Source organism: Arachis hypogaea, chromosome 2 (genome assembly GCF_003086295.3).
Source record: "Arachis hypogaea cultivar Tifrunner chromosome 2, arahy.Tifrunner.gnm2.J5K5, whole genome shotgun sequence".
NCBI lineage: Eukaryota > Viridiplantae > Streptophyta > Magnoliopsida > Fabales > Fabaceae > Arachis > Arachis hypogaea.
Genome location: NC_092037.1, coordinates 99,254,061 through 99,276,440, shown reverse-complemented (window position 1 = coordinate 99,276,440; position 22,380 = coordinate 99,254,061). Strand labels below are relative to the sequence as shown.

The 22,380-nt window shown below is 37.3% G+C and overlaps 3 protein-coding genes and 1 non-coding gene across 8 annotated transcripts in view; 3 read left to right on the top strand and 1 right to left on the bottom strand.

Annotated features, from left to right (window-relative positions):
* LOC112720405 (putative disease resistance RPP13-like protein 1) overlaps positions 1–22,380 on the top strand; it is a 28,968-nt gene that overhangs the window by 578 nt on the left and 6,010 nt on the right. The window lies entirely within an intron of this gene.
* On the top strand, positions 1,220–5,596 carry LOC112755913 (putative disease resistance RPP13-like protein 1). Of its 2 annotated transcripts, XM_025804251.3 has the most exons (3): positions 1,220–4,703; positions 4,833–4,977; positions 5,109–5,596. In XM_025804251.3, exon 1 carries the CDS (start codon positions 1,347–1,349, stop codon positions 4,446–4,448), a length of 3,102 nt encoding a protein of 1,033 aa, XP_025660036.1. In that variant the 5' UTR covers positions 1,220–1,346; the 3' UTR covers positions 4,449–4,703; positions 4,833–4,977; positions 5,109–5,596. The 2 variants fall into 2 exon arrangements, with proteins under 2 accessions (XP_025660036.1, XP_025660043.1); XM_025804258.3 differs by lacking the exon at positions 4,833–4,977.
* On the bottom strand, positions 6,149–6,233 carry TRNAM-CAU (transfer RNA methionine (anticodon CAU)). Its single transcript is given in 2 exon segments — positions 6,149–6,184; positions 6,196–6,233. It is a non-coding gene; the product is annotated as a tRNA-Met (tRNA).
* On the top strand, positions 14,390–19,985 carry LOC112755905 (putative disease resistance RPP13-like protein 1). 4 transcript variants are annotated; one of them, XM_072206163.1, is made up of 5 exons: positions 14,390–17,947; positions 18,774–18,904; positions 19,149–19,240; positions 19,336–19,449; positions 19,550–19,985. In XM_072206163.1, exon 1 carries the CDS (start codon positions 14,644–14,646, stop codon positions 16,090–16,092), a length of 1,449 nt encoding a protein of 482 aa, XP_072062264.1. In that variant the 5' UTR covers positions 14,390–14,643; the 3' UTR covers positions 16,093–17,947; positions 18,774–18,904; positions 19,149–19,240; positions 19,336–19,449; positions 19,550–19,985. The 4 variants fall into 4 exon arrangements, with proteins under 4 accessions (XP_072062264.1, XP_072062262.1, XP_072062261.1 ...); XM_072206160.1 differs by having other exon boundaries at positions 14,444–17,947; XM_072206161.1 differs by having other exon boundaries at positions 18,774–19,240.

Genomic DNA, 22,380 nt, shown 5'->3' with positions numbered 1-22,380 from the left:
AATAAGCCCCCCCCCCCCCTTTTCTTTTTTTAGATGTTTTATTAATTCAATGTATATCAAATAAAATTAGTGTCAAAAACTTTACCCTTCAACTTGGAATCTATTAATAAAACCATGTATACACTTCTTGTGTTCCCTAATTTCTATTTCACTGCCTTTTTTTTCTTCGCAGAAATGGATCAAAGATAAAGGGATTTTTTGCATGGACTTTTTTAGATTTATTTGAGTTATTGGATGGTTACAAAGTAAGCTATGCCCTATCTTACGTTGATAGAAATGATCCAGAATTGAAGAGATATCCAAAACTCTCTGCAAAATGGTTTAATTTGTTCTTGAGAGGTAGAAGAAGCACTTCTATAGTTGGAGCTATGAAGCTTGTAAAGGATCCATCGCATATTTCTATTTGACACTTATTTGATGAGTAGGTTGTTTAATTTTTTAGCACTGGAGCATAATGTGGGAATGTATTGTAGAAGTAGAAACCTTTAGCATAATAATTTTTCATTTCTACATTGTATCACAAATGTTGTCAAATACTGATTAAAGCTGTCGTAAAAAAAAAATATAATGATAAAATCAGAAGAATAATATTTAAAGTTGTCATTGGTCAGGTAAGTTTATCATTATTCTTTATCTTATAATTTACAAATTATTAGAAATGGAACTTCTTTTATACATACCATGTTTTCTTGTACCTTCACCATCGTTCTAAATCCTAAAAAGAAATATCATAAACCAGACAATTTAATAAAACATATTAAACTATCTAGTAAAACTGTAAGATGATATTGAAACGTGCCTGTACTAATTAACTGTGAACCAAAATGTGCTAACTTGGTAAAGTTGAAAATGTTGAAGACTAATTTAATCGAAATCATTGAACCAGATGCCCCACTTCTAGTGGATTCACATTACATCTTGTCTGTTAACAAAAAGAGAAAGGTGAAAATTTTTTTATGGTATAGAGAAGCGTGAATGGTAGGTGGGTTAATAAACAAATGTACAAGTGGATATTGTTAAACATTTTACAGCTAAAGATCCGTTGTCGGGAGCATTTTAAGAATGCAAAAATGAAGACCAAAGGCATCTCACTGTAGCTTTGGAGAAAGAAAACAAGAAGCTTCACGTGAACTTTGTCATGAAGACCAAAGGCAAAAAGCATATGAAGTCAACATATATTATTATTGGTTAATTATAATAATCTCAGCATGCACCACATTACAGTACTTACACTGAACTGCTACCCCTTCCATAACCTCTGTGTTTGTGAGTGAATTCTGAGTTTGGAGTGCAAACAGAAACCGCTTCCTTTTCCTTCCCTTTCTTACTTTCTTACTCTTGTGAACATGGCTGCTGAACTTGTTGGAGGAGCTTTTCTATCTTCTTTTCTCAATGTTCTTTTTGACCGGCTGTCTGATCCTGAGATCGTCAACATGATGAGAGGAAAGAAGGTTGACCAGAAGCTGCTTCAAAGGCTGAAGACCATTCTAAATGTGGTTGAAGCTGTGCTGAATGATGCTGAGAAGAAGCAGATCACTGACTCTGCTGTCAAGAGGTGGCTCGAAGATCTCCAAAATGCTGTGTATGATGCTGATGACTTGTTGGATGAAGTCGCTACCAAAGCTGCTACTCAGAAGGATCCACCAGGTAACTTCTTGTCTCGCTTTCTCAATTTGCAAGATAGGGAGATGGTTAGTAGGATTGAAGAAATCATTGCTAGACTAGAGGATATTGCAAAACACAAAGATATCCTTCGTCTGAAAAAGATTGCAGCCAAGAACATGTCTGGGAGGATTCCTTCAACCTCCTTAGTTAAAAAATCTGATATATTTGTTGGAAGGGACAGAGAGCGAGATACCATAGTGAAATTGTTGTTAGATGATGTTAACAATGGTGAACTGTCTGTCATTCCCATTGTTGGCATGGGTGGGATAGGAAAAACTACTTTGGCTAAATTGGTTTACAATGATGACATGGTGCAGCAAACATTTAATGTGAAGGCATGGGTTTGTGTTGGTGAGGAGGAATTTGATGTTCTTAAGGTGACAAAGGCTGTGATAGAGAAAACTTGTAGTCCTTGTTACTCAAATGATTTAGATACAGCTCAAAATCATTTGAGGAATGGGCTAGCAGGGAAGAAATTCTTGGTTGTTCTGGATGATGTATGGAGCAGTAATCGTGAGCATTGGGAAAGTTTTCTAAATCCTTTTGAATGTGGAAGTGAGGTAGGCAAAATTCTTGTAACAACACGTCTTGATACAGTTGCTTCTGTGGTGAAATCTAAACATAATGAAGCTCACAATTTGAGTTTGTTGGATGAAGATCAATGCTGGTCAGTGTTTGCAAATCGAGCATGGGATCCTGCAGAATCCCGAGATCATTCAGCTTTAGAAGAAATTGGTAGAAAAATTGTTGAAAAATGTAAAGGATTACCTTTGGCAGCTCAAACAGTTGGAGGGTTATTGAGAGGGAAAGATAATGAAAAGGATTGGAATGATGTTTTGAATAGTGAATTCTGGGAACTCTCTGAGGAGGATAGCGTGATTCTTCCTGCATTGCGAATCAGTTATTTCCACCTTCCTTCGTATTTAAAGCGTTGCTTTGTTTATTGTTCTTTGTATCCGAAGGACTTTGAATTTAATAGAGATGAATTGACATTATTGTGGATGGCAGAAGGTCTTTTGTTACAACCAAAGAGTGGAAACACTTTGGAAGAAATTGGTTGTGAATATTTTGATGATTTGGTTTCGAGATCATTTTTTCAACATTCCAACTCTGATGATAATACATTTGTGATGCACGACCTCATGCATGATTTAGCAACATTTTATGGTGGAAAGTTCTTTTCTAGAATCTTTGAACTCAAGAACACAGAAAAGCATGATACCAAAACTCACCACTTGTCATATGCTCTCAACATTGATAATGATTCGTTTATGAAGATCGCAGAAGTACGCGAAAGGTTAAAACATGCGAGGACATTGTTGCAAATTAATTCGGCTACATATGGTAGATTGTTTACGAGAGTAACTGTTCCCTGTCACTTACTAGAACAATTGAAGTGCTTACGAGTTTTGTCACTTCAATTCTTTTTAGCTGATGAAAACTTGTTGCATGGTTCAATTGGTGAATTGATCCATTTGCGTTATTTGGATCTTTCATATACATCCATCGCGGCATTGCCCGAATCGTTAAGTTGCTTTTACAATTTACAAACCTTGAAGTTGAGAGACTGTGATAAACTTAAAAAGCTTCCGTCCAACATGCAAAATCTTGTGAATTTGCGTCATCTTGATATTGAGGGCACTGGTTTAGGAGAGATGCCAAAAAAGATGAGCAGATTAAAAGATTTGCAATTTTTAAGTTGTTATATTGCGGGCAAACATGAAGAGAATGGGATTGAAGAATTGGGAGAGCTAACACATCTTCATGGGTCACTGCGGATTGAGAAACTAGAGAATGTTAAGAATAGTGGTGAAGCATCGAATGCAAGGATGGATGAAAAAATACAACTGAATACTTTATATTTGAGTTGGTCATCATTTGAAGAAAGTGAGGTTTGTGATTCCCACACTGAAAAAGATATACTTGAGAAATTACGTCCTCACAAAGACTTGAAGGAGCTATTCATCAGGGGTTACAGAGGTACCATGTTTCCGGATTGGGTAGGGCTGTCTTCGTACCACAAGATTACTAAGTTGGAGCTGAGGAGATGCGGGAATTGTTGGATGCTTCCTTCACTTGGACAGTTACCCGCTCTAACGAGATTGGAGATTTCAGGATTTGATATGGTGAAGAAGATTGGGGGATCATTCTATAAGGGTGATGGAACTCATCAGCATCAGGAGACACCCTTCCGATCCCTTAAATCTCTGGAATTTTATAATATGGGTTGGTGGGAGGAATGGGAGTCATATGAATATGATGATGATGATGATGCACCATTTCCGAAACTTGAGGAGCTCCGTATTTATAACTGTCCCAAGTTAAGAGGAGATTTGCCCACTTTCCTTCCGTCTTTGGAGGAGCTTTGGATTGAAGGATGCGAGGAGCTTGGTTGTTATCTGCCAAGAGCTCCCATGATACGCTCATTAAGAATACATGGCAAACAGGAAGCAAGAATGCGGGACCTACCACTTTCCATGTTGGAGAAACTAGCTATTAATGGAGAGCAGCAGGTGGAGTATGTGTTTGAGGCCATGACCCACACCCAACCAACCTCTCTCAGTTATTTACAGATCTCAAACTGCTCAACAGCCATATCATTTCCAGGGGATTCTTTGCCCCCTTCATTGAAAGAGCTGGCCATCCACGATTGCAAGAATGTAGAATTCCCAATGCAACACCAACAACATCACTCGCTACAAACATTAGAAATAGACAACAGCTGTGATTCACTTACATCCTTCGCATTGCCAGCGTTCCCAAATCTCGTCTCTGAGAATTGAAAGATGTGAAAATTTGACATCTCTGGAGCTGTCACAGTCACAGTCCCTCCGATATTTATGGATTTCCAAATGCCCTAAGCTGGAGAACATAATAGGACTGCCTGCCTCTTTGTGGGAACTCTACATCGACAAATGTCCGTTGTTGGGTGAAGGCATAGAGAGGAAGGACCCCCACATTTGGCCATCCATTTCCCACATCCCCCGCATTCGACTTGATAGGAAACTGATTCTCAATGACTCAACATCTTAAAACAGGTAACTCTTTTTTTCTCTCTCTCTATATCCCAAACCCACTTCATCTTCTGCATATGTGCATCAACATCATCATATTCATTCTCCCTTAACAAAAATTTTACACTTCTATTTCCAATTTTAAATTGATAGGTTATTCATCAACCCACATCCCCACTATTGTAACCAAAGTATTCCTGTCCCAAGAAACTCATTCCTCAACTTCTACCCTCAACTCATTTCTACTCACGTTCATACTCTTGTGAAGTAACAGATTTTTTGGCTCCAATTGGGAATTGTAAGCGGCTTTTCATTCTTTAATGTCTGTTGAATTTTGAAACTAATTATCATGTGATGACAAACACCGGATTGAATTTGCACCGAGTTAAATTGTTTTCTGCTTTTGATGTGTGTGTATTTGTGTTTCAGCAAAAAGAAATTTTGGATCAAGGAGACACATGGGCCAATTAGAATGCAGCAAGGAGTCTCCCAATGATGAGGATACAGCAACAATGTAACATTAGAGCCTTCTAAGAAGAGGTAGAATTGTACCTCAAGCACCTCAAGCAGCATTCAAGTTTGGAAACTATACAGTTGAAGGTTTGGAAGCAGCAAGAAAATTAGAAAGTGAGAGGGAAGAATATCATCATCCAAATAGTAAAATCAGAATGTGTTTACTGTGTATGGTGTTCACTTTTCTGTAAAAGAAAAAAGGCATGAGTGTTTGTATGTGAGTGAGAGCATCTAGCAAAAGCCTTAAGAGAGTCTGAGTGACTTGTAATCTTGACAATTTGTATTCTGAATTCGTTTAGTGAAAATCCCACCATTTTTTATGGTGGGGACTAGATGTAGATTCTATTTCGGAATAGAACCAGGATATATCACTGAGTAGCTCTGTTCTAACTTTCATCTCTTCATTAGCATGTTTATTTACTGCATTTCATGAGTTCTCATAAAACTGTTATAACCTGTCATACTAATACTTTTCAGATTGTTTTGAAAATTTTCCTGTTGAAAATTGTGTGAATGTTCTGATAGGTTTATTAGTCGTGGTTGACCTTGTGTTATCTCTTTTGAATATGTGGGCTCGTTATGGTAAAAAATAGTTTATATGTCTATATAATTAATTTTTCTGTAGCAAAATCATATTCCTATAGTGGCTATCAGATGAAGATAGTGATGTGGTTGATTCCCAAATTGAAACTTGAAAGAGATGTGCTTGACAAGTTACGTTCTCACAAAGAGTTGAAAGAACTAAGAATCAAGGGCTACTGAGTACAATGTTTCCAGAAATAGACAACAGTTGTGAATTGTGATTCACTTACATCCTTCCCAGCTTAAGAGATGTCCTAAGATGGAGAACATAAGGCTACCTGCCTTTTTAAGCGATCTCAGAATTGGTGAATGTCCATTGTTAGGACATACTAATGTGCAGCTTAAGATGAAGGAAAAATAAAAAAATGGCATATTGGGGTGAGAGAGGCTCGAACTCTCGACCTCAGGATAACTCAGAAGCTATGAGACCTACGCGCTAGCCAACTGCGCCACCACCCCAGGATATATCTTTTAATGTGATATGTATTTAATGAATTAGGCTTGGTGATATGTAGCAGAACATTAAAAATTTAAAACCATAATTCCTTTGTAAATATGGGTGCAAGAGATAGAGAGACATACATAACAAATAAGATTTTGGCCTTTTATTAACAATAAAAAACATTTCTACTTTCCTAATCCTAACATAATGACAGGTTTAATTAAAGTAAATTTATTTTGCTATTTTGAGGGACATAAGTTTAATTTTCCTTTGTCGTGAACATTTTGATCCTCTTATACATGAGTGTTGAAGTAGCGCGGCAGCAACACTTGCTCATCATTATCATGGAGGTCAATACTCTCCAGAGGCTGCAATTCTGATTCCATTTGGGCTATCATTCCTGCTTGCTCTCTGTCCCTTGGATACGTCCAATAAAGGATTGAATAGATGCAACAGGCGATTGCAGTATAAAGTGCTTTTGCCAATGCTGCAGCATTTCCTCTATTACGCTGAGCCATAATGTCAACAATAGGAGGAGCAATTGACGCCAATATAGCCTCAAAAAACTTATCCACCGCATATATAGTTGAAGAGACTTCTCTGGGATTATCTCTGCAAGTATTGGACTGTTCATAATGTTAACTAAACATTTTTTGTTATGGTAAGAGTCATATGGGTACGTACTTGTTTGTTGCTGAACCATTCCAGCTCATGAAGAAACCCATGATGAAGAGAGCAAGGGCGTGCAAGAAGGGAGTGGATGGATCATAAGGCAATATCAACAGCAAAGAGGTGTACTAATACACCTGCTATGACACTGATAAGGGCAACAAGGTGGTATGCCAGCAAATGAAGTTGAGGCTAGAATTACAGCCAAGGGTCCGCCAAGAATGCTTCCAATGTTTCCGGTTAATGAAAGCCACCCAAAAGCCATGCCACGGTTCAACCAGAGATTTAGTTGCCGGAACAAAAATGGCAAGTCCTATCCCATTTAAAGCTCTTGAAATTGCCACCTAGTAATAATTAAAATTAAATGGTGATCTTGGTGTGATATGTTGCAATAAGCAAATAAGCTCAGAGCAGCGGGATCTTCTTGAAAAGTTTTACCAACTTCTGCAGAGACGAGTCTGCGTTATCCATTATGTTAACCATGTTAATCATCACCAGTGTCACCGTTGCACTCTCCCATTTCATCTTCATCTTTTTCTGTTTCCAACTAAGACCATAAGAATTCGCTCTTTTTGCAGTGTATTCCACGATTCAAGAACAGATATGAGAAACTCAAGCTTGACTTGGACTAGCTGTGAGAGATGAGCCACCACTTTGCTTGGTTTGCACAACACCATCATTTTACATATATTGCCATTGAGATGCTTTGGGAAAAATGATGATTGATGAATTGAGTGAAGATATTATCAAGGTTCTACATGGATGGAAGGAAATAGGTGTGTAACCAGCATCCATTCACCAGCCCTTACTCTTTCTCAACTGAAAAATGAACTGAATGAGTAACCTACAAAGTGTGCATTCAGATTTGTTGATAGAACAAATAATTTGGATTGCTTAGCTGAGTCAATTAGTGAGATACATTATGCCATTTGATTTAGAATCAAGTTTTCTGTTTTGCTTTGTGATTTTATTATTAGTTACCAAAATGACATGTCACAGTTTTCTGTGTGAAGTAAGTGAGAATAATTTTGTTAATTTTTCATGTTTGGTTCCACAGTTGATATCTTGAGGAATGGAAAGGGCATCTAGATTCTTCTAATTTTGTGCTCTTTGTTAGAGATATAACCATTAATGTTACCTTCTCCTATCAGCTTAAGCTTTTGGGATGAGTGGTTTCATGACATGGTATCAGAGCTTTCTTCGATCCATGGATAACTCTGCACAAATCTCACAAGCTCCAATGAGCTTCCTCAGCCAGAATCCCTTCACGGCTTTCTCAGCGATCAAACTTAATGAAAACAACTACAAAGCATGGAAGAAACAGGCACTAGCGTGCATCAAGGTAAACAAGCTTCAAAATCATCTTGATCCAAGAAAGGTTCCAGCGCAATTCAACTCAGAATTAGATAGATGTAATGGAATTGAAGCACAACAATACATAGACTGGGAGGTGTGAGATCAATGCCTGGTAGCTTGGTTAATTGCATCAATGGAGTAGAATTTTGTAAATCGAGTAATTGAATATGATCATGCATATCAGATCTGGCATGTGTTAGATGAATATTTTGAAGCCAGAGTCAAATCAAAGATTAAGCAGTTGAAGACACAGCTGAAGACTTTCAAGAAACAAGGATCCTCAGCAGCTGAATATATCTCAAAAATCAATCAGGTAGCAGACGCATTGAACGCTCTTGGAGCACCACTTACCAAGGAAGAATACATAGAAGCAGCACTAGGAGGTCTCAGTGAGGAATATCGGGCATTCATTACAGTTACTACAGCAAGAATGGACCACATGACAGAAAGCGAATTTGAGTCACAATTACTCACAGAAGAAGAGCTGATTGATAGATTCAGAAAGACAGATTTAGGGTTGGTTCATGCAAATGTAGCTCAAAGCAGTGATGAACAAGAAAAAGCACAAGATAGAAGCTATCATCACTACAACAGAGGTGGATTTCGAGGAACGCGAGGCAGAGGCTACTTCAGATGTTCTGGAAGGTCTACGTGGTGGCAAGGTAGCAGACCTCAGTGCCAATTATGTGGAAAGATAGGACACACAGTTATACAATGTTACCATAGGTTCAATCCAGAATTCATGAATCCTCAATTGCAACCCTTAAACACAGCTCAACCACCTTCAATGGCATTCCACAATGCCTCAGGTAATCAGCAACGTTACCAAGATCCAAAGATGCAGTCACCTACAGCAGCGAATCCACAAGCACTCCTCTCACTGCCATCAGCTCTCCCTGACACCGCCTGGTATCCAGACTCAGGAGCCTCGCACCATATCACATTTGACCAAAGAAACCTTGCCACAGGATCAGACTATGAAGGCACAGAGAAAGTGTATGGAGGTAATAGCCAAGGTATGAAAATTGAGCATATTGGAAGTTCATTTATGCATGCAACTTTGTCCAACAGACCTTTCACACTAAGAAACCTACTACATGTACCCACTATCTCTAAAAACCTTGTTAGTGTCGCTAAGTTTGCACTAGACAACTGTGTCTTTTTTGAATTCTGGCCTTATTTTTGCAATGTCAAATGCCAGATGTCCAAGAAGATACTCCTTCAAGGGCTACTTAAGGAAGGACTATACAGATTTGAAGGGATCCAAGTCATCCCAAAAGCCACTGAAACCAAGCTTTTACATTCCCCACCCATTACACCAACCTGCAACATCACCAATATATTTGAAAAACCAAAATTCACAACCTATGATCCCAAAGAAAAACCAATTACACCTAACCAAGGTCCCAAGTCTTCAAGTTTACCTGCTGCAGAGCCAAATTCACCAATCCAAGTTATCCCAAGAGCCACTGACACCAAGCCTTTACATTCCCCACCCTCTATACCAACCTGCAGCATCACCAATATATCTGAAAAATCAAAATTCACAACCAACAATTCCAAAGAAAAACCAAGTACACCTGACCAAGGTCCCAAGTCTTCAAGCTTACCTGCTGCAGAACCAAATTCACCAACCTCAGCTAAAGGCACACCACACACTATGGCCAGCTCAGGCTCAACTACTGACAGCCCTCAAATTTTCCTTTGTAATAAAATATCTGTCCTACATGAAAAAGAAAAAGAAAATTCAGAAAACAAAGGTCTTCTTAAGTCTATAACAAAGGAGTTTGATCCTATCACAACAAACATCACTTGTAAAAGAGTCAGTGACATAACTCAGCAGTGGCATAGGAAATTAGGCCACCCTTCTGATAAAGTAGTTACACTTGTAATGAAACAATGTAATGTGCCAAAGCTGGCTGGTGCAATAAATAAAAACAATCTTGATCCTTCATTTTGTCATGCTTGTTGCATAAGCAAAATACACCAATTGCCATATCCTGACTCATGTACATCTTATGCACCTGTAGAATTAATATTTTCTGATGTTTGGGGGCCAGCACCAGTATATAGTAGATCAGGTTTTCGTTACTATATATGTTTCATTGATGCATGTACCAGACACACCACCACTTACCTGCTTAACACCAAAGCTCAGGCCTTTAAAGCCTTTCAACAGTACAAAGCAGCTATTGAACTCAAAACAGGACTGAAGATTAAAGCATTACAGGCAGACAATGGAGGAGAGTACATGTCTTTGGCATTCAACCAATTTCTTACTAATCACGGCATTCAACACAGGCTTACCTATCCCTACACCCACCAACAGAATGGTACCGTTGAAAGAAGGCACAGACACATCACTGAAACATCACTCACCTTACTAGCTCAAGCCAACCTACCTCTCACATTCTGGGAAGACTCAACCATGACTGCCACCTATCTCATAAACAGATTGCCCACCCAACTTCTCAACAACAAAACCCCATTAGAAGCCCTCACCAATACCAAACCTGACTATGATTTTTTAAAACCCTTTGGCTGCACTTGCTATCCCTTGCTAAGACCATACAATGCACACAAGTTTGATCACAGATCTGACAAATCAATATTTATTGGTTATGCCACAGACCACAAAGGATATAGGTGCTTATTCCCAAATGGAAGAGAAGTTATCTCAAGAAATGTGTACTTCAATGAATCAGAATTTCCTTACCCACAACTATTTCGGTCCCAACCTCACCACAATATCCCACAACCAATCCCCAATCCCACTTTCAATCTCAGTCCTCTTTCCATTATTCAACCTCTTCCTCTCATCACACCCCCACCCCCTCCTAATGCACCTCTTACATTGCATTCTATAAATGATACTTCCAATATTCCCAATGACATACATGCATCATTACCTGTCATACCTGTATCTGTGTCTGATTATTCTGCTCTTTCTGATGATACTACTGCTGTCGCTAATCCATCTCCCAGCAATGTCACTCCTAATGCAGGTGCTCATCAATCACCCAGGATTGAAGCTGTACTGCTAGCCCCAGCTGCCTTGTCAACGAACCAGCATCCAATGTAAACAAGAAGCAAATCTGGAATTTTCAAGCCTAAAACGTATGCAGCAGTAGTGCAAGAAGGTACCACTGACCTCTCGGAGACCCTGCCACCGACAGTAGCAGAGGCTCTCACCTGTCCCCATTGGCGAAGAGCAATGGAGGAGGAATATGAAGCTCTTTTGAGGAACCACACTTGGCAGCTAGTCCCCAAACCCACTCCTAATGCTGCCCCTGTCATTGGTTGCAAATGGATCTTTAGAATAAAGAGACATCCCAATGGCACCATTCAAAAGTACAAAGCTAGACTAGTGGCAAAGGGTTTTCACCAAAAGGAAGGCGTGAATTTTGACCAGGTTTTTAGTCCCGTAGTAAGGCCACCTACTGTGCGAATCATGCTAACTTTGGCTTTGGCAAAAGGATGGAGAATAAGGCAATTTGACTTCAACAACGCCTTTTTAAATGGGGACCTTGAAGAAACAGTATATATGACTCAACCGGAAGGCATTCTCTCACCGAACCATTTGCATCATGTGTGTAAACTTCAGAGGTCACTATATGGATTGAAGCAGGCGCCTCGTGCGTGGTTCACTAAGCTCAAGACAACCCTCGACAGCTTTGGATTCCATAACACTATCTCAGACACGTCTCTCTTCACAAGATTTACAACATCCTCAGCAACTTATATTCTTGTCTATGTCGATGACATCTTAGTCACAGGGAGCTCAGACTCTGAAATTGCCACACTAATCGGCCAGCTTAACTCAATCTTTTCTCTAAAGGACCTAGGAGAAATGAATTATTTCTTGGGTATCGAAGCTGTTAAGAGAAACGACAATGAAATACTCCTCTGCCAAACCAAGTATATCAAGGAGCTGCTTGCAAAAGCGGGAATGCATGATGCAAAAGCCATGCCTACCCCAATAGCTTCCAACTTGAAACTCTCAATGCATGATGGTGAAGCATTTCAGAAGCCAGCGCTGTACAGATCCATTGTAGGAGGCCTCCAATATGCAACAATCACCAGACCAGATATTACCTTTGCTGTCAATAAAGTCTCACAATTTATGAACCACCCTCTAGAAACTCATTGGAGAGCTGTCAAAAGAATACTGAGGTACCTGGCTGGCACAACCCAGCATGGCTTAAGGTTTCAAAGGTCGAGTGACTGCAGAATTTATGGCTTCAGTGACTCAGATTGGGGGAGTGATGTTGATGATAGAAAATCTACCAGTGGTTTTTGTGTTTACCTTGGACCTAACTTGGTCTCTTGGTCAAGCAGAAAGCAGACAGTGGTGTCTAGAAGTTCCACAAAAGCTGAATACAGAGGAGTGGCATTGTGCCTCACTGAAATTATTTGGGTTCAAAACCTGCTGAGTGAGATGAAAGTGCCATGCACCACCAAGCCAAGCCTTTATTGTGATAGTCAAAGTGCTGTGCTACTTGCAACCAATCCTGTTCTTCACAACAAAAGCAAACACTTTGAGCTAAACCTTCATTTTGTCAGAGACTTTGTGGCCAACAAAAAGATTCATGTGCTTCATATTCCTTCCCACGACCAAATAGCTGACTACCTTACAAAGCCACTGTCAAGTGTATCCTTTCTAAAATTCAAACCACAACTCAGAATTGCTGGTCGAGAACTGGAGACAGACAGCAGAGAAATTAGTAGCAGTGTTGATGTTAGTAGTAATACAAGAGTAGAGTCCAGTAGCAGGGTTGATGTTAGTAGCAATGACCCTGCACTTGCAGAAAACACGTGCAGTTAGTTAGAACTACTGAGCCACATCAGCAAAGTTGTTAGAAGTCAGTTAGAGCCAAATTAGCAAAGTTGTTAGAAATCAATTAGTCTTTCCGTTTAAACCCTATGTGTATATATATCAGTCCCTGTACTAACTTTTGTGTGATTGAATTCATTTTACAATTGCACTTCCAAAACCTTCCAGCATCTTCTAGATATTCTTCTTCCTCTTCTCTATTCTTCTTCTTCCTCTTCTCAAGGAGGCTGATACCTTCACACTCTTAATATATAAGATTTTTTTTTCAGTTCTGATCTATGGAAATTTAAAATATTTTTCATACACAACATAAGTTAAAAAATATTTTGCATTTGGATGAATTAATAACATAACCCTCCTTCCCCCTCCCTTTTTTTTCCCCTTTTCAGATTTTTTTTTCAATGTAAAATAATAAATCAAATTTGGTAAACTATTAATAAGACCAAGTATATGCATCTTGTGTTTTCTAATTTCCCATTTCATATCCCATCCCCCCCCCCCCCCCCCAAAAAAAAAAAAGGGATCAAATATATATAAAGCGGTACTTTGCGTGGTCTTCCTTAGATTTATTTGAGTTATTAGATAAAGTAATCTTATTAAGCTATGTCCTATACTTTGTTGACAGAAAAATGACCCTGAACTAGAGAGTTCCAAAACTCTATACAAAACGGTTTAATTGATTCTTGAGAGGTAGAAAAAGCACCATATAGTTGGAGCTATTGATCTTGTAAAGATCCATCTCATATTTCTGTTGGACACCTATTTGATAAGTAGGTTTTATAACTTTGTTTGCATCAGAGATTAAAGTGAGATTGTATTGCAGTAGAAGAAAAATGAGTTTAACATAATTTTTCATTTTCTACAATGTATCACAAAATGCTGTTGTTAAAAACTAATTAAAGGGAAAAGATAATATCAAAGGCTGACATTGGTCAAGTAAAAAATTTATCATTATATGTACTTTTATGAGTATGGACTTTTCACATAAATTTTTATGCAATTTATTAATATATATGTTAATAAATTACTAAATAGCATGTATGATACTTCTCTTTTCTTAATTAATAGCAAAATATCACAAAAAAGTTGGATTTAATTTATGTCCACATGTAAGTCAGTTGACACAGATATTTAATCATGTGTTATTCTATTAACAAAAGTGATTATATTTTACAACCTATACTTTTTCACCTTCATTTCAAGATATTTGGATTCTATTTACGGCGAAATATGTGAATGAAGTGTGATGTAAAAAAAAAAAAACAAAATAGAGCTAGAATCATCCTACAGGAATTACACAGTACACTTTGTATTGGTAAATAAATGCATAAATAGAGGGTGTTATTATTGTTGACAAATATCTACTTAATCATTGAAGCAAAGAGGGGATATTGGTTATTGGATGCAACAGTGGACCCTATCCTTTATGTCAATTTACTTTTACTAAAGAAAATATCAGCAGCGAACCATATACTTGGCTAAGCTTCACTGCAACCTACCATTTCTGTTTTGAGTGCATACCACAAACCACTTCCCTTACACTTTCATACTTTCTTGATATTGTGAACATGGCTGCTGAACTTGGAGGAGCTTTTCTCTCTTCTTTTCTCAATGTCCTTTTCGACAGGCTGTCTGATCCTGATATCATCAACATCATGCGAGGAAGGAAGGTTAACCAGAAGCTGCTTCAAAAGCTGAAGACCATTCTGAATGTGGTTGAAGCTGTGCTGAATGATGCCGAGAAGAAGCAGATCACTGACTCTGCTGTCAAGAGGTGGCTCGAAGATCTCCAAGATGCAATCTATGATGCTGATGACTTGTTGGATGAAGTTGCCACCAAAGCTGCCACTCAGAAGAATCCACCAGGTAACTTCCTGTCTCGTTTTCTCAATTTGCAAGATAGGGAGATGGTTACTAGGATTGAAGACATCATTGTTAAACTAGAAGAGATTGCAAAACACAAAGATATCCTTCGTCTAGAAAAGATTACAGCCAAGAACATGTCTGGGAGGATCCCATCAACCTCACTGGTTAAAAAATCTGATATATTTGTTGGAAGGGACAAAGAGAGACATACCATAATGAAATTGTTGTTAGATGATGCTAACGATGGTGAGCTGTCTGTGATTCCCATAGTGGGCATGGGTGGAATAGGAAAAACTACTTTGGCTAAATTGGTTTATAATGATGACAAAGTGAAGCAAAAGTTTCATGTATTCAAGGCATGGGTTTGTGTTGGTGAGGAGGAATTTGATGTTCTTAAGGTGACAAAGGCTCTGATAGAGAAAATTTGCAGTCCTTGTTACTCAAATGATTTAGATACAGCTCAAAATCATTTGAAGAATGCGCTAGCGGGGAAGAACTTCTTGGTTGTTCTGGATGATGTATGGAGCAGTAATCGTGAGCGTTGGGAAAGTTTTCTAAATCCTTTTGAATGTGGAACTGAGGGAGGCAAGATTCTTGTAACAACACGTCTTGATACAGTTGCTTCTTTGGTGAAAACTAAACATACTGAAGCTCACAATTTGAGTTTGTTGGATGAAGATCAATGCTGGTCAGTGTTTGCAAATCGAGCATGGGATCCTACAGAATCCCGAGATCATTCAGCTTTAGAAGAAATTGGTAGAAAAATTGTTAAAAAATGTAAAGGATTACCTTTGGCAGCTCAAACACTCGGAGGGTTATTGAGAGGGAAAGATAATGAAAAGGATTGGAATGGTGTTTTGAATAGTGAATTTTGGGAACTCTCTGAGGAAGATAGCGGGATTCTTCCTGCATTGAGAATCAGTTATTACCACCTCCCTTCGTATTTAAAACGTTGTTTTGTTTATTGTTCTTTGTATCCAAAGGACTTTGAATTTGATAGAGATGAATTGACATTATTGTGGATGGCAGAAGGTCTTTTGCTACAACCAAAGAGTGGAAACACTTTAGAAGAAATTGGTTATGAATATTTTGATGATTTGATTTCGAGATCATTTTTCAACATTCTAACTCTGCTAAAAATTCATTTGTAATGCATGATTTCATGCATGATTTAGCAACGTTCTATGGTGGAAAGTTCTTTTCTGGTATCCTTGAACTCAAAAATGCAGCAAAGCATGATACCAAAACTCGCCACGTGTCATGTGCTCGCAACAATGATGATGATTCGCTTATGAAGATCATGGAAGCATGCAATAGGTTAAAACATGTGAGGACATTGATGCAAATCAATTTGCATAAAGGCGGTGTAATCCCAGAGGGAGATGGAGTAACCGTTCCTTGTCACTTACTAGAACAATTGAAGTGCTTACGAGTTTTGTCATTTAAATTTTTTTCAGATGATGAAAACTTGTTGCATGGTTCAATTGGCAAATTGATCCATTTGCGTTATTTGGATCTTTCATACACATCCATTGTGACTTTGCCTGAGTCTTTAAGTTGCTTGTACAATTTACAAACCTTGAAGTTGAGAAGCTGTAAAAATCTTAAACAGCTTCCCTCCAACATGCAAAATCTTGTCAATTTGCGTCATCTTGATCTTTTCGACACTGGTTTAAAAGAGATGCCAAAAGGTATGAGCAAATTAAAAGATTTGCAATTTCTAAGTAATTATATAGTGGGAAAGCATGAAGAGAATGCAGTTGGGGAATTAGGAGAGCTAACACATCTTCATGGGTCATTGAGTATTGGGAAATTAGAGAATGTTAATAATAGTGGTGTAGCATCGAATGCAAGGATGGATCAAAAAATACACCTGAATGCTTTATATTTGATGTGGTCATCATTTGAAGAAAGTGAGGTTTGTGATTCCCAAACTGAAAAAGATGTACTTGATAAATTACGTCCTCACAAAGGCTTGAAGAAGCTTTTCATGTGGGGTTACAGAGGTACCATGTTTCCAGATTGGGTAGGGCAGCCTTTGTACTACAACATGACTCAGTTGCAGCTGGGTGGATGCAGGAATTGTTGGGTGCTTCCTTCACTTGGACAGTTACCCTCTCTGGAGAGACTAGTCATTTCAGAGCTCGACAAGCTGAAGATGATTGGTGGCTCATTCTATAAGGGTGATGGAACTCATCAACATCAGGAGACACCCTTCCGATCCCTTAAATCTCTGGAATTTTATGATATGGGTTGCTGGGAGGAATGGCAGTCATATGAATGTGATGATTATGATGATGCACCATTTCCAAAACTTGAGGAACTTCATATATTGCACTGTCCTAAGTTAAGAGGAGATTTACCAACTTTCCTTCCATCTTTAAAAGAACTCCGGATTAATGAATGCGAGGAGCTTGGTTGTTATCTGCCAAGAGCTCCCATCATGCGCCAATTATTAATATATGGCAAACAGGAAGCAAGAATGTGGGACCTACCACTTTCACTGCAACGACTAATAATTGAAGGAAACCAGCTTGTGGAGTATGTGTTTGAGGCCATTATCCACACCCGACCAACCTCTCTCAATTATTTAAGAATCTCAAATTGCTCATCAGCCATATCATTTCCAGGGGATTCTTTGCCCCCTTCATTGAAAGAGCTAACCATTGAGAATTGCAAGAATGTAGAATTCTCAATCCAACACCAACAACAACATCACTCGCTAGAGTCTCTACGCATAGACAACAGCTGTGATTCACTTACATCCTTCACATTGCCAGCTTTCCCAAATCTCAAGTATTTGACAATAGCAAGATGTGAAAATTTGACATCTCTGGGCAGCATAAGGCTGCCTGCCTCTTTACATTTTCTCTACATCAGTAGATGTCCATTGTTGGGTGAAGGCATAGAGAGGAAGGACCCCCACATCTGGCCGTCCATTTCCTACATCCCTGACATCTATGTTAATGGGAAACGGATTCACAATGACTCAACATCTTAAAACAGGTAACTCTTTTTTCTCTCTATATATATCTCAAAGCCACTTCATCTTCTCCATATATGCACCAACATCATATTCATTCTCCCTTACCCAAATTTTACTTTTATTTCCAATTTTAAATTAATAGGTTATTCATCAACCCACATCCCCACTATTGTAACCAAAGTATTCCTGTCCCAAGAAACTCATTCCTCAACTTCTACCCTCAACACATTTCTACTCACATTCAGTAACAGATTTTTCAGCTGCCTTGAGCTTCCAATTCCAAACTTTTGAGTAAAATCAGAAAATTAGAAATTTAGAAAGTGAGAGAGAAGAATATCATCATTCAAATAGTAAAATCAGAATGTGTTTACTGTGTATGGTGTTCACTTTTCTGTAAAAGAAAAAAGGCATAGTGTTTGTATGTGAGTGAGAGCATCTAGCAAAAGCCTTAAGAGAGTCTGAGTGGCTTGTAATCTTGACAATTTGAATTCTGAATCCGTTTAGTGAAAATCCCACCATTTTCTATGGTGGGAACTGGATGTAGATTCTACATTATTGGATTCGAACCAGGATATATCACTGAGTAACTCTCTTCTAACTTTCATCTCTTTATTAGCATGTTTATTTACTGCATTTCATGAGTTCTCATAAAATTGTTATAACCTGTCATACTAGTGCTTTTGCGATTGTTTTGAAAAATTTTCCTGTTGAAAATTGTGTGAATGTTCTGATAGGTTTACTAATTTTGGTTAGTGGTTGACCTTGTGTCATCTCTTTTGAATATGTGGGCTTGTTATGGTAAAAATTAGTTTATATGTCTATATAATTAATTTTTTTTTCCTGTAGCAAAATCATATTCCTACAATGGTTATCAGATGAATATATTGATGTGGTTGATTCCCAAATTGAAAGAGGTGTGCTTGACAAGTTACATCCTCACAAAGACTTGAAGGAGCTAAGAATCAAGGGCTACTGAGGTACAATGTTTCCAGAAATAGACAACAGTTGTGAGTTGTGATTCACTTACATCCTTCATGTTCCCAGCATTTCCAAATCTCAGACTTCTGACAATCAAAAGATGTGAAAATTTGAGATCTCTTGAGAATGTGTCAGAGTTACAGTTCCTCTGGCAATTATCAATTAAGAGATGTCCTATGCTGGAGAACATAAGGCTACCTGCCTTTTTAAGCGATCTCAGAATCGGTGAATGTCCATTGTTAGGTGAACTTATATGGAGGAAGGATCCCCACATTTGGCATACTATATCCTGCTTCTGGAGACAGATTTCATGATGATTCAACATTTTAAAACAGGTAAAGATGAACCTTTTGTTGTCTGTATTTCATTCTTAACCTTAGGAATCATCATTCTGTAAGCCTTGTATCATATCTTACATACTAATGTGCAGTTTAAGACAATGGAAAAAGGCAGGCATTGTAGAATCATGGAAACACTTTCTTCTAGCATTGTACATTGAGCACAGCTTATTGGGACAGAGGATGAAGGAGATGAATCTTGAGAGGTATAGTGAAACCTTCAAACTCTCATTTAGTTTTTTTTGTTGTCACAAATTCACAATACATGACAATTCTTAATATTCATAATCTTTTTCTTTTAAACAGAGCTATAATATATGGCTGGAAGGAGCTTGATGTGATCATAGATGCTTTGGGAAAAATGATGATTGATGAATTGAGTGAAGTTATTATCAAGATTCTACATGGATGGAAGGAAATAGGTGTGTAACCAGCAACCACTCACCAGCCCTTACTCTTTCTCAACTGAAAAATGAACTGAATGTGTATCCTACAAAGTGTGCATTCAGATTTGTTGATAGAACAAATAATTTGGATTGCTTAGCTGAGTCAATTAGTGAGATGCATTATGCCATTTGATTTAGAATCAAGTTCTGTCTCGTTTTGTGATTTTATTATTAGTTACTAAAATGACATGTTACACTTTTCTGTGTGAAGTAAGTGAGAATAATTTTGTTAATTTTTCATGTTTGGTTCCACGGTTGATATCTTGAGGAATGGAAACAGCATCTAGATTCTTCTAGTTTTGTGCTCTTAATATACTCAGATTTTTTTTTTCAGTTCTGATTTATGGAAATTTAAAATATTTTTCATACACAACATAAGCTAAAAGATATTTTGCATTTGGATGAATTAATAACATAACCCTCCTTCCCCCTCCCTTTTCTTCTCCTTTTCAGATTTTTTTTCGATGTAAAATAAATCAAATTTGGTAAACTATTAATAAGACCAAGTATATGCATCTTGTGTTTTCTACTTTCCCATTTCATCCCCCCCCACAAAAAACACCCACACAGACAAAAAAAATGGATCAAATATATTTAAAGGGGTACTTTGCGTGGTCCTCCTTAGATTTATTTGAGTTATTAGATAAAGTAATCTTATTAAGCTATGGCCTATACTATGTTGACAGAAATGACCCTGAACTAAAGAGTTCCAAAACTCTATACAAAATTGTTTAATTGATTCTTGAGAGGTAGAAAAAGCACCATATAGTTGGAGCTATTGATCTTGTAAAGATCCATCTCATATTTCTGTTGGACACCTATTTGATAAGTCGGTTTTATAACTTTTTTTGTATCAGAGATTAAAGTGGGAATGTATTGCAGTAGAAGAAAAAATGAGTATGGAATAATTTTTCATTTTCTGTAATGTATCACAAAATGCTGTTGTTAAAAACTAATTAAAGGGAAAAGATAATATCTAAGGCTGACATGGGTCAAGTAAAAAATTTATCATTATATGTACTTTTATGAGTATGGACTTCTCACATAAATTTTTATGCAATTTATTAATATATATGTTAATAAATTACTAAGTAGCATGTATGATCCTTCTCTTTTCTTAGTTAATAGCAAAATATCACAAAAAAGTTGGATTTAATTTATGTCCACATGTAAGTCAGTTGACACAGATATTTAATCATGTGTTATTCTATTAACAAAAGTGATTATATTTTACAACCTATACATGTAAAGACATTCAAAAGATGACAAGGATGAATTTAGTTAAATAACAATGTAAATAAATTTATACTTTAGATAAAAAAATCTACTTCTGTAACAAAGTTAAAACATGTTTTTGCACATTTCTATCTAGTGCTTTGTATCTATATCTGAAGGTAAATTTGGCCAAACAACCTAGCAGATAACTACCACCTTTTCCTTACCCTTTTGTTTGTGAGAAGCCTGAGTTTGAGTACAAACTCAAAAAGAACTTCATGAATAACCTATAAATTTTGTATTCACCTTTGCTTCAGGTTATTAATAATAAGTATTATTTTTTGTAAAAACTATGGACAAGATTACATAAGAAAACCCAATGGCAAATAGAAGCTATAAAATTTATCACTTGATCAATCTAAATTATAAGCAAGCAGTACAAACAAGCTGCATAATTGAGTATGGTTTTTTACAAAATGTTTTGTTTGTTCAGCTTGTGTTTGTCAAATTTCCTGGCTTCGCTTATTTGTTGAGATTACAGTAAATGTCATTCTTCTGCAGTTTATATATTTAATGCAGAGAATTTGGACAAATACATTAAAAATAATAATAAAAAAAATGAAATCATCCAACTTTGATAAAATCATCCTACAATATTCTTATTTAGATTATTGTTTTCCCTGTAAAAATTTGGACATTGTAAGATACATTTGGACACACTGAGAGTGTGGCAACAAATTCAAATATAAGGGCATCTTCATTATCTTATGCAATAATTTAATTTATAATCCAAATAGTCATATTCTGTAATCTAATACTAAATCATCGTATGATTGCGTGATTTTGGGTAAATGGGGGAAAACAACAAATATTTGCTTAAACAAAACCCTTTTTATTGTTTGCATAAAGCAGTTTGCTACTTTACTGTATGTATAGCTAATAATACAATTAAGGACCATTCACATTTGGATTCCTCTTCAGTTGGTGGAGGATGGTCCCCATGACGTTAAACATCAAACTCATGATTTCAATACATTTGCATTCCATTTAGAAAATAGAAGTATCTTATCCAGAAAAAAAAGTAAGAAATGAGTGAATGAAATGTGATGCAAAAACAAAAAAGAGTATACGTGCACTACTCAATAATTGAAGTGCGCCATAAACTTTTTGAAAGCACTGAAACATGTCACTGCCTTGGAGGAAGAAACAAAGAAGCATATGTGAACTTGTCCCGGGTACCAATAACAGTAAGCATTTCAAGAAAATATCAGCACCACGCCATATACTTGGCTATGCTACACTGCAAACTACCACTTCACTATTACCCTTCAGTTTTCGTCAATTCGGAGTTTTGAGTGCATACTACAAACCACTTCCCTTACTATTTCGTACTTTGATCTTGTGAACATGGCTGCTTGTTGAGCCTAGTTTGATTTTGGGTTATGTTATGATGACAAACATTGTTTTGGGTGAAAA